General features: G+C 40.1%; 1 protein-coding gene across 1 annotated transcript in view; it reads left to right on the top strand.

Moving 5' to 3' along the window:
- The window catches only part of GRIN3A (glutamate receptor, ionotropic, N-methyl-D-aspartate 3A), a 192392-nt gene that overhangs the window by 142286 nt on the left and 37080 nt on the right, over positions 1-13026 (top strand). The window contains exon 4 of the mRNA XM_009883812.1: positions 6511-7115. Within this exon, the coding sequence (XP_009882114.1) occupies positions 6511-7115 (605 nt within the window). The remainder of the gene's footprint in view (positions 1-6510; positions 7116-13026) is intronic.

Below are 13026 nucleotides of genomic sequence, written 5' to 3'. Positions count from 1 at the left end.
AAGCTTTAAATGTTGGATTTCTTTTTTCCTCCTTGAGCAAAGAACACCTTGAAGTTTTTGAAGTAGTATTACTTATGATAATTTATAAATGGCTATGAAGATAAATAATGGGTCTTACTTTCCAAGAACAACTGGAAGTTCATATTTTATATTGTTTCTTTGACCTTGCAGGGAGCTGTACATATTCAGAGTAGTTTGGAGTGTTTGTATGTAGGCATCAGAGATGCTAAACAACCTCAAGTCATGACTGTCTGGTCTAAGGATAGAAATTATTTTCAGGACAAACTAAGTCAAAACTTAAATTTATCTAGCTGTTGTGGTTTTGTGGTTTGTAAAATCAACAGTCGGTGCCTTTTTAGGATCTGCTTATAGGCGTTGCCTGGATGGATGCCAGGCTTCTGCTGCAGGAATAGGAACAGCTCTGGCTAGTCTAAGCTGTCTTTTCTCTCTCAGAAGCTTCTGAATGGTCTGCAAAAAATAGCCTTTACTGTGGGCACCTGCCCTGTTTCAAATTACGGTCTTGGTCAAACAGGTGTGTATGTGTAGACAGATGCACGAGACATGAAAAAGAGAAACTCATGAAGTCATCCTCCTCAAAGCAGGTCTGGGGTTTTCTTCTCCAGAGAACCAAAAGGCAAGATTATTCTTCTGTCTAAACATCAGAAGGAATGTATGACTGGTATTCTTAATCGTACTGATACTACTGCTTAAACAGGCGCTTGAGTGTTTTGCAGAGGGGAGCGGAGGGATGTGTGCCTGCCCCGCACATTGCTTCTGTCCCTGCAGAAGCTGCAGAATGGATTTTGAGAAGAAAAACTTGGATCCCTTGCCCTCGGCAGTGAGAACTTGTGGGTGCCTCTCCTCTTGGCCACAGCCTCCCCCGCGGGCAGAGCAGGTTCCTCACTGCAGCTTGGAGGTGGAGGTGCTGGAGCACACCGGGTGGACCACGCAGCAGCTGGGATGTAGTATGGTGGCAGGACCTCTCTATCCGAAGTCCTTCCTGTGGTCTGTGAGCTGCCAACACAAAATCCTCCTTGAAGCATTGCAGTTTCAGCAGTAGGGCAGATATTAAAAAAATTAAAACAACATTTCATAGCATCTTTTTTCATGGCAGAAGCCAGAAGAAGAAGCTATAAGTGTGCCATAGCCTTTAGGGAGCTGGGTTTTAAGTCCAAATTTTGTAATTTTAGCTGTGGAAGAAGGAGCTTCCCAGTTTTTGAAGCTGCGGCATCAGCTTGCTCACAGCTGCCATTTAGCTCTGCTTGTAAAGCTGTGAGTCCCCCCAACCGCACTGTAGCCAGAAGGCTTTTTCCTTTCCCTTTGGTGAAGCCTCCTCTGATGTAATTATATCGCCTGTTTTCTCTTTTGTGTTTCTTACAAATATATATTTGAGCAGTGCCTTTGCCCCCAAGAGTTAGGGGGGGAGTAATATTTTTTTACTTTTTACACAGTTAACAAAAGAATATTCACATACATGCTTTCATCTCTACTAATGAAGTTATCGTAATGTCAAATAAAATGTCTGTGTGACGATGCCTAATTAGCATTACAAACCTGGTTGAAGAGATAAATGGCCAGATCCTTCAGGCTGTAAGTCAGTCCAGCTCCAAGCGCTCGCACTCACAAGATTTACAAGGGCTAAGGATGGGTCTACAGACTACTGAAACAGAGGCTTGAAAAATCTCGCATTAATGAAATGCAAATCATGTTTCAGTTGTTAAATGAGCCTGCTATCTCAGGTGTCTCAGGCAATGAAACTGTAAAACTGCTCTGGTTGGGATACGGAAACCAAATAAGCAGTTACAGTCTCTGCTGATGTACGGGAGTGAAACACATCAGACCACGTAAAGCTTAATACTCCATGGATGGCTTGGTCCAAAGCCCACTGAAAGTCAGTGGAAAGACTGTTGGTATCTGATCCGAATGCGATTAGCCGGAGATTAAGGATTCTAGGCCTGTCCTTTACCCGGTAAAACTGAAGTCAGTTGATCATGGCTGGTTTATAAAACAGGAGCTAATGATGTGCAATAAAAAAGTAAGCTCTCGTAGACATTGAAAATGTTTTTGCTGGTGACACTATGGAAATGCAAACACATTGTTAAAAATAGATCACAATTAACATTATTCAAATGAGGCTTAATTCTCTGTTTGTGTAATTTGAAGAAAAACTGATGCAAGTCATATCATCTTTAATGACAGCTTAAAGTCAAATTTAAACAAAGCAATTTAATTTCCATATGAGCTTTAATAGGCAGTCTCACTGAAATAGTCAAACTTTACTAATTTCCAGAGTGAGGTAATGAAAGAGTTTGCCTAAGAACTTTAATAAGGGTGGATGGGCACAGTTCAATACACAGATACTATCTCATAAATGTTCTGTTCCATGATAAGTACAAAGTTATACACATCTAAACTATCATTTAAGTTGTCAGAAGCCTTTGCTGTGAAATTGTGCAGTCTCAGTGACAGCTACTGAATAACTGAATAAACAGTTTTCAGAAGTTCCTCATTAAAAAGCAGTTAATTGTTTATTGTAAAGGAAAAATAAATAAAAATATGTAAAAGCATTTAATAACACTGTCATATCAAAGGCTGTATACTGATTCAGGGCCTTTATGTTCAACTGCATCCTACAAATAACAAACCTTTCAAAATACAAATAACAATGTATTAAATCCAAACATCTCCACATCCTTTCCTAAAAGAATAGAACCGAGTAGAAATCAGAGTAGAGTAGAATAGAATAGAATAGAATAGAATAGAATAGAATAGAATAGAATAGAAATTCCAGTTGGAAGGGACCTACAATAATCATCTAGTTCAACTGCCTGATCACTTCAGGGCTGACCAAAAGTTAAAGCATGTTACTTAGGGAATTGTCCAAATGTGTCTTGAATACTGACAGGCAGGGGTATCTTCTTTTGCATATAAAACCAGTAAAGTCAACCAACCACTCAGTAGATGAGTACCAGTAGATGAGGCCAGGGAGATGTCATCTTGGTTGAGCTGTGAAACAATGTGGGCCATCAAGGATCCCCTTCCCTGTGTCCCAGTGCAAAGGAAACATTAATTGCTGTTCCTCCCCAGCGTCTACAGGGGTGTTTGCCTGGTGGGCTGAGAATTAACTGAAAGCTAAGCAGAAGACAAATGCCTAGTGAGTGATTTTTATGTATATTATTGTATGAGAAAAATTCTGAAGACAGGTTTGCAATCATAATACACTTAATAGAAAGAAAGTGTGCTTGCCACTTTTTCAGGGCTAAGCATTTACGTTTCAAGCACATTAACAGGGAATTTAGCAACTAATAAATCACAGTGGTGATAAGTGCTCGCATAGATGCAACTGTGGGCTTTTGAAAGTGACAGCTGAAGCACAGATGGTTTCACACCAAGAGGCATTTTTTAAATGCAGGCGCAGTCTATGCCAGGTTATCCGAAATCCATTTCCATTCAGTGAAGGAACAGTGTTTCAAGACAAGAGCAGACTGTTGGACCACACTGACACATCCAAGTATATTTCACATAAGACAGGGACCAAGGCTAGAGCTCCTGAGGAGTAAGCCTGTAGCTGCAGTGCTGCAGGAGAACCTGCACCTGAGAATACCAAGTCAGATGGAAACTGTCTTCACTTGCACTGCTGAGTTATGTCCCATTTTCTGGCCCTGAGACAGAGTTACAGAGTTTCACATTCTGTGGACTATGTGTGCTTGGTGCTGTGTTTGCTCTGGGCCCAGCATAAAGCCCAGTGACCCTAAGGTGTAATATTAACCTTTTGTATATCTCTGTCAGTTCAAAGTGTTTTAATCCTGGAAGAACTGTGCTGTAGACAAGCAGAAGCAGTCTTGCCTGTGTGAAACTGTGCATGTGTGTTGGGTTTAGCACAAGGACGTAGAGGTCTTCAAAGACCTAAACCTGCTGGGTAAGATGGACAGCCAGTTCTCATGCAGTCTTATCCGTGCTGCCTACTGGGAGTGATCCCCATCGTGTGCTGTGACCCAAACTAACAGTGTGGGGTATGAGAAAGCTAATTGGCACATGCCAAAACCAGACCAGGGACAAACTAGGCAGTACCAACACTCAAGTTTGTTCCTTGGGGCTGTTTTATTTGAGAGTATGGACACCTCTTGTCGCTAACTTCTGTCACTCAGCAGCGCGTGGTTGTTTTTCTGTTTCCCGTAGACTTTTTTTTTTAATGTACCTGCACCTATACCCTGACAGCTATAGTGCTACGCTTGGGATGTTGTGCTTCGGAATACATTGAAGACATTTGCTCTTCCTCATACAGGGATGGTCGGGTTGTGTGCTGTCATTTATATATGCAAAATGTTCTATGTATACTGAATAACTCATTTCTTCTCTAACACTCAAATTAACTAAGAGAATAGACTTGCAAAGTTTTGCTGTTTGGAGGCAGATCATGATGTAAAAGTTGTTCATACTTTTACTTGATCTTGGACTCCTATTTGCAGCAAGAGGCAAGCTCGTGTTAATTTGCCTGATCCTTTCATAACCTTAAGAAAAAAGGTTTGTTGTGATTCAGTTTGCAGAGACTAGGTTATTCAAATCAGCTTTTCAAACCCAGATATTATGCACAATGTTCTTTTTTTTCTGAACTCATAATGTGTTTTAATTAGCAGGCAATGTTTTCCAGCATAGAACTCACACTCTGCACAGCTTAACTTCTTGTGCATTCAGTAACTTGTCCTTTATCAAAGAGTCAATCCTCTTGTGTCTTATTGGCAGTACATGATGTGCATCGATTGTGGACAGTGATCTATTTAATTAGCTTATTCATGTGTCTGTGTAAAAAAAGGCCATGGGTACCAAAACCAAGAGATAACAAAAATTGCTGAGAGCATCTTCAATTACAGTATTCTCTTTATCAAGCTCTGAATTTAAATGATCTGCCCTGGAAAATGGATGATGAGTTCATGTAACTACAAATTAACACAATGAAAGCTTGCTGCTTATAAATGGTATTTAGCTCTTCAGTGTTTTGTTTTGTTTTGTTTTGTTTTCCCCTCATTCCACCCCTTAAATCTGTATTGGAGAGCCTAGGGTTTTATTTCAGTAAAACTAGTGCAAATGGACTGATTATCATATTATTCCAAATTCAGAATGGCATTTCTAAGATCCATACAAACTGGAACCTATGATGAAAAGTGAAATACTATGAAAATCAAAATGACAGCATTTTATGCCAACCTGAGACACAGTAAAGGTTTGATCTCTCTTATATATAATACATGTTAACTACTGAAAATGTAAGAGAATGAAGAACAGACCTTAAGTGTTTAGTAACTTAATGCATAGAAAGATAAAATTCAGGTACTGTAGGATAAGATACGATTTGAGGGGGCATGAGTTCAGACAAATGTTGACATAAACTTAAAACAAAGATCTGACAAACCAAAAGATGCACTGAACCAGGCTTCATGACTCACAATTTTTGAGCAGTCTTGTGGCTGGAATCAAATGCCAATGTAAAGTAAAATAACTTTTTCAGCAAAGCTACACTGAAGACTGTCAAGTTCTCAGCTGAAACCAAACGTTGGAACAGTATGTATTGTGCTAGCTGAACGCCTGATAGGAATATTTTGGTAGAGCAGAGAACTATTTCGTAGCAAAATGCTAGAAATTACTTGGATTCTTTAATTTTTTTCTTCCTTATTAAATCTGTAGATAAAATTTAACTTTTTTTTTGGGACCAGGGAAGGGGGATGAATAAAAGTAAGGGAAAAGTATTTATGGATCAAATAATAATAAAGAAAGAAATACTTACCTTAAGAAAACGGGTGAATTAGCCTCACATCTTTCCTCCTTTTCTGGAAAAGATAAAGCCAAGGGCAAAAATGTGGAAAAAATTAGTATGGAATGGTTATTTATTGAATATTTTCCAGCTCAGAAATCACAATCTGCATACCAGCCTCTTGTGCTTTCAGTAACTTGCCCTGTACCAAAGAATGAATCTTCTCATGTTTTATTGGCAGTATATGATGTGTATTGATTGTAGACTGTGATCTGTTTAATTAGGTGACTCATGTCTGTGTAAAAAAAGCCCCCAACTACCAAAAAAAGAGATAATAAAAAGAAATGAGGGGTCTTCTTTATCGTTGTTTACCAAAGAACTTGTCAGCATCCACTGAATTTTAACATTACTACCAGGGTTGAATCTGAACAGTAAGGGCATACCTTCTCATACCTCTCTTAGGAGAGCAGGGAAATCTTTGCTTGAGAATGCCAAGAAATCAGAAAATACAAATGAATTGAAAGAAATAAAAATTATTGGAAAAAGACTCATTAGTGACTACTAAAGTTGACTCAGACTCAAGGAAGCCCATGAATCACAGTCCATTTAAGCTGGGTGGGTATAAGTTGTCCTGTTTATAACATTCTCTTGGTTGACAAGTGATTACTTTGAACTAAATGAGTGAATAAAAATTAAACAAACTCATTAACTTTGGGTCCAGCATATTTGTAATCAGTTGTCTTTCATATTTTTAACTACAGAATCCCCTTCACCTGCAGATGAGTTTAGAAAGCTCACTGAGTTCTGATGCTGACGTCACTTTCTCGATCCTTGCAATGAACAACTGGTATAATTTCAGCCTGATGCTATGCCAGGAGGAGTGGAACATCACAGATTTTCTCTTCCTCACACAACAGAGCTCCAAGTTCCACCTGGGATCCATTATAAACATTACAGCAAACCTCACTTCAACCAGTGACCTTCTGAACTATTTACAGTTTTACCTGGAGAGCATCAAAGACACAACGTCTACCATGGTGATGTTTGGATGCGACATGGAAAAAACGCGGAGGATTTTTGAAATAACTACCCAGTTTGGTGTGATGCCTCCAGAACTTCACTGGATTATTGGGGATTCACAGAACGTGGAAGAACTGAGGACAGAAGGTTTGCCACTTGGTCTCATCGCTCATGGCAAGACCACACAGTCAGTCTTTGAGCATTACGTACAGGATGCAATGGAGCTGGTAGCAAGAGCTGTAGCAGCAGCCACCATGATTCAACCTGAACTAGCTCTTATTCCAAGTACAATGAATTGTATGGACACAGATGAAAGGAATATCACTTCAGGGCAGTATTTGTCAAAGTAAGGTTTTCCTTTTTTTCTTTTTGATAGCTAATATTTGTGGTATACGAGAAAAATAATTTTCCACTCCGTCCCCACCATTCTCAGTGGCTTAGCTATCGTGCTGTTAACCCTGCCTAATACACATTTGTTTCAGTATTTCCTCTTGCTTCTTTACTTCTGGGCAAATAATAAAACCTGAACTTAGACAGAGATTAAGCCAGTTGTGGAAGACGCTGTTCCACAGAAGTAGAGATCACATAGTAAACATACAGTAGTTTATAGACAGTCCTCTGAAAGTTTCTTGTATTTATGTTTATGCGCGTGAGAGGGAAAATTCAGGGCTATTGTCAAATACTCTGAGGTTTTGAGATACCTGAGAGAATACAAAACACAGTAAAAATATTTGCGCTACCAAAGCGATCAGATAGTATAAAAACAGATATGTGGCCCTTGCTAGTATGATTCCAGGGAAAAGAAACAAAAAAGATGTACATTGAGCACCTCAGAGGCCGCTGCTACTGGTGAGAGGGCTAAAAACTGCGAAGCGCTCTCTGTTTCTTGGTGCATAAGGGTCCTCTTTCACCTTCTGCTAAAACAATTCCTGTAGACCACTGCATGTCACTATGCTGAAGTTGTTCCCAAAACTGCTTGGGGTTTCACGTCTAGAAATATTCTGGGTTTTAACACATAAGAAGAAAGATTGCATGGTTCCTTTTGAAAACAAACAAAAAATCTGTGCTAAGCATGTGAATTCGTCAGTTGGTTTACATCCAGTGACTATTGCATGTTTTTCCCCCATTACACCTGGTTTTCAGCCTAAAGGTTTTGTTGGATGGAGTTAGGATAAAAGTTCTTGAAGCTTTTTGTATGTTTGCAACCTTTTTTGCAATGATACCTGAGGTGTGTCTTCACAGTAATGTAACAGCACTGCTCAAAACACAACCATTTGAGACCCTAACAGTTGCTTAGTCAGCACTTATCCATAACTTTTTAAAAAACCCTGTTTCTAAAGAGTGAAAAAAGGCTTGGGAATAAATACTGCACTGGCTTGCAATATCATCACCGATCTGTGATATTAATTTTGTCTCATTATTCTGGGTATTTTAACTAGATCATACCTATGTCCTTGAAAAGTAAAACTCAGCAAGAGGCTTCTTAAGGTAACAAATATTTCAGGACAGTAGTTTTACGTACAGACTTTTTGAGGGTTAAGGAAGGGACAAAAAAAATAGGAAAGCAAAATTAAAGCTCTTTGATGTACCTTGCAAAATACTACTTCATCATTGCTTTCTACAGAAAACTACCAGCTCTTTCATGAGCAGTGACTGCTATAGCTTTTGTTATTTTTTGGGATACAATATGCAGTTTCACATCTGTGAAATTTCTTGTTCTGTCATCTCAGTAAAAATATTGTGGAAAATTAAAAAGGATCATATGCTTACCCTGTTTTTCCCCAGGCATCTGCTTGTGGACCCTATTGAAGACAAAACAGGTTAGATGAACCCTTGTCCAAAATCGCTGCAGCTGGTTTTATACTGTGTAAGCGAGACAGACACCTTATGGCCAGTAGTGATGTGTTTGAGTTAGCAGCACAACTATTAACTCCGAGTGGTACCAGTAATTTCTCAGTTGTGGAGCACCAATAAGTGGCTTAACTATGACCAACCTTGTGCATCGCACGAGTGCTTTTAGGCAAGCGGTGCGCCTCCAAAGAGGAAACTTGCATCTGGTGCTTCATTGAGTGTTTGCTAATGTGGGCGTTTTTCTGTCTGAATGAACCCATCTGTCTTGATACGTAGCCTTGGAGCTGCGGTGGGTGGGGATGGAGAAAGCACAGTGGCACAGAGCGTTGCTTCCCTTAACTGCAGCGTGTCGTTAAACAGCAGTCTCACAAGCTGCCACAGCTGACCCCTGGGCTTTCATTGCCAGTACTGCACTCGGGCATTGGCTGTGCAGATGCAGACATTTACACGCCACCCAGGAGCAGAATAATGATTGTGAACAAGACCAAGATCTGGTCCATGGCAAAAGCATGCTTTTATCTATATGGATACAGATGTACAAGCCCCTGAAGATTATACTGTTGTAAGTCTCCACCCTTCATCCCTCTTACGATGAGACTGATTCCCTGATCCATTCCTGCCTGCTCATGGGACCATCCTTGTTGACGGAACAAGGCATTAAAAATTCAAATCCTCATCTTGTCTTATAGCTTTAATTAGTCTTAGGGCTTTAACTAGTCTTACAGCTTTGACTCTCCTTCTTGGCTAATTTTAGCAGCCTGCTATTTGCTTGCCCATTCTAGTTCTTGCCTCCAGTAAACATTCCAAGAAAGACGTGGAATAACCAAGCCATCAAGCTTGAAAGAAAATGAAATAATTTAATTAAATCATTCTTAAAGGTGCTACAAAGATATAGCTGCTGGAGTATAGTAGCACTGCTAAAGCTCTAATGAGCAGTTCTTACAACAAAGCACATGAAAAGCAAATCATGTGCAAATAACACACTTTGGACTTCAAACTGAAGTGATGCTGGTAAGGAGAAGGACTTGACGGTGCTGGCTGATGAGAAGCTCCACATGAGCCGGCCATGTGCGCGCTCACAGCCCAGAAAGCCAACCGCATCCTGGGCTGCATCAAAAGCAGCGTGGGCAGCAGGGCGAGGGAGGTGATTCTGCCCCTCTGCTCCACTCTCATGAGACCCCACTTGGAGTACTGCATCTGGCTCTGTTGTCCTCAACAGAAGAAGGACATGGACCTGTTGGAGTGGGTCCAGAGGAGGGCCACGAAGATGATCTGAGGGCTGGAGCACCTCTGCTGTGAGGACAGGCTGAGAGAGTTGGGGCTTTTTAGCCTGGAGAAGAGAAGGTTCTGGGGAGACCTTATAGCAGCCTTCCAGTACCTAAAGGGGCTACAGGAAAGATGGGGACGGACTCTTGATCGGGGAGTGTAGTGGTAGGACAAGGGGTAACGGTTTTAAACTGAAAGAGGATAGATTCAGATCAGATGGGAAAAAATTCTTTACTGTGAGGGCAGAGAGACACTGGCACAGGTTGCCCAGAGCAGTTGTTGAGGCCCCATCCCTGGAGGTGTTCAAGGCCAGGCTGGATGGGGCTTTGAGCAACCTGGTCTAGTGGGAGGTGTCCCTGCCCAGGGCAGGGGGGTTGGAACTAGGTGATCTTTCAGGTCCCTTCCAACCTAAACCATTCAGTGATTCTACGAAGGGTTTGATACAGCTATCACAGCTCATCAGTGTGATCATCAGCTGTCACATATTGGCGTAACATCACGGAAATTCATTCAGCTGGCAGACTTGAGGACCTGGCCCTTCACTTTCTGAAATTTGTACACATCGTCTTTCCATACAAATCCGTCAGTAGCCCCGCTGAAAAGGTATTGCTCAGAGATTGCCAATGTGTCTGTGCAATGCTCAGCACTTGTAATTCCCAAAGATTCACAGTAGAGATTGCTGGCTTAAATAATGTAGTCAGATCCTCTTATCTATTTTCTAAAGTTATGAAGTAAGGGAGTTTTTACGTGAAGTCCCTGGCATGAGTTGCACTAGTGCTGCACACAGCGTATGCAAATGATCAGCAGCCATAGCCACTGGCGTATAAAACAAAAGTGTTGTTAAAATGTATCTCCCACATGGTTCCCCTCATTTATTTTGATTAATGTCCTGTCACTACCAAAAATATAGAACATGCAAATCAGCTGCAAAAGTAAGCCAGTAACTCTATAAGGTAGCAAAGTCATACATTTAAATGCTACTAAATCTCTCAGGTAACCGCTTCTAACACAATTCAACCACAGGACAGGTACAGAGGGCTCGATTCACCCTCATGGGCACACTTATTTCTACAGTGAAAGTCAGAGAACACAGTGCATAAATTCCAGTGTTCTCATTCTACCTGCAGAAAATAAATCTAATGTATTATTCCATAGCTTCATCTACTCCCAAAGCACCTGGTCTGCAGCATTCTGATATCCAAGCCGTGCTGTAGTAGCAACATGGGGCCAAATCCATCAGAACTTTGCTAGCTTACTCCATCTGAGGACCTGTCTCCCTCAGTTTCGGCATTTTGTGAACTGTTAATACTATTGTCCACACTTAAAACAATTCTTTCAAAATTTTACATACAAATCCATCTACACATGCTGTGGTTTTACTGTTACTGCCACAGAGATGGCTTCAGCATATATGCCCAGCAAGACTTGTAAGGAAGAAGTTGCACAATTTTTTATGAAGACAGGGGAGGAGAGATAAAAAACAGGTAATTTTATGGGCACATAAACCTTTCTTTAGTGCTAAAGATTGCCTTCGCCTATAAACGTGGTCTTGATAGTGTTTACGTACACAAACATGCAAGTACACCATCAAATATGAAAGACGGGGTAGGAGGAAAGGACTAGTCAAAGAGTGGCAGACACCACAGATTAATAAAGTTATGGTATCATTTAGCCAATGCTACACTAAGTAGTAAAGATTTTTAAAAATGAGAACCACATTTATGCATCTGTCCCATTTATAAACACCTATGTGCATTTTTAGGCATAATTTTCAGGCCCAAGTTAACACATGTACACATACATTGCTTTTGACTGTATTGGCTGTACCATCTTTCTCCAAATAACTTACTCAAAATAGATTGCATAAGAAGAATTTTGAAGCCGTCTCAGAAAAGGCTGTCACACACAACACCATACTCAAAACTATATCATTTAGTTTTGTAAATTTACCTTTTGCTGAGGACAAAAACTGATAGTATCTTGAGACATACACAGTCCAGAGTTTTAAATGCTGAAACTCCATCAAAAATCATCAAAAGTAATCAAAACAAAAGGTAAAGACTGGGCAGAAGTATGCATGCACACACACTGTGAATTTAGCCTTTTCAAATCAATTTAAGGTTATTTTTTATCCATTCTAACTATTGATAAACAATTAACGCTACTTAGAGTTTATGTCTTGCTTATTGAGGATGGAATGACAGCTATAGCCTTTATACTTTTTTCAATACCTGCTTTCACCCAATTCACAGAACAAACGTGAGGTGTTACATTCTACTCTGACAGCTAAATAGTCTGTCTTCTGAATGCCTCTCACTCAAAAATATGTCTGTTACCTTACACCATACTAGCAGCAATTGTTTTTAATTGAATCACCATACTGAGACGTACACGGTCTTATTAGTGTCCCTCTACAGCCCCTGCAAAATGTATAGCAGCTTTCTTATTAGCAGAGTGCAGTTCAGCCGGTCGTGGTGTTTACACTAAAAAGGAATTTTTCCTTATAACACTTATTTCCTGCTCAGTTCCCTGCTGCTTTATTCATGTCATTTTAGCCACTTTGATAATGACTTACCAGAAGCTGAATTCAACATACAGGGAAGATGACTGCTAGCAAACATTGTCACCCAATACAAAGGAAATACTTAATTTTATTGTGAATATCTGGACTAGTAAAAGCCCAGAAATCTCAATGCAAAATGTGCAGTGCAAAACTGGCACACTTCATGAGACCTTCCACAACATCAAAGTTGCATTTTTAACAACTTTTGCAGATATTTTAAGAAACTTTTTTTTTCTTGTGAGAATTAAAACTGACTGTCCTAGGGCAACCATCTTTCACTGAGTCTCTTTCTTCATTCTGAAGTTGCTAACAGTGATTTACGAATGCCAAATTTGCATTTCTGAATCCAGATTGGTTCACTTCAGAGTGCGTGAAAGCTGTTGACAGCACTTCAGTCGCCTTTCTTATGTAAGCTAGATCTTACTGAGATTGTAAGATTTTTCTTGGAAGGACATTTCATACACAATTTCCACTCTTCCATTTTCATACATATTTTTATCTAGGAAACTGACTACAGACCTGGTGAATTCAGCTTAGAACTAACCTATGTTTCATTAATTTATGAGGCAAAGGTAAC

This window comes from Charadrius vociferus, unplaced genomic scaffold (assembly GCF_000708025.1).
Source record: "Charadrius vociferus isolate BGI_N301 unplaced genomic scaffold, ASM70802v2 scaffold974, whole genome shotgun sequence".
Lineage (NCBI taxonomy): Eukaryota > Metazoa > Chordata > Aves > Charadriiformes > Charadriidae > Charadrius > Charadrius vociferus.
The sequence above is the reverse complement of the archived record's forward strand: the minus strand, read 5'-3'. Positions and strand labels throughout refer to the sequence as shown.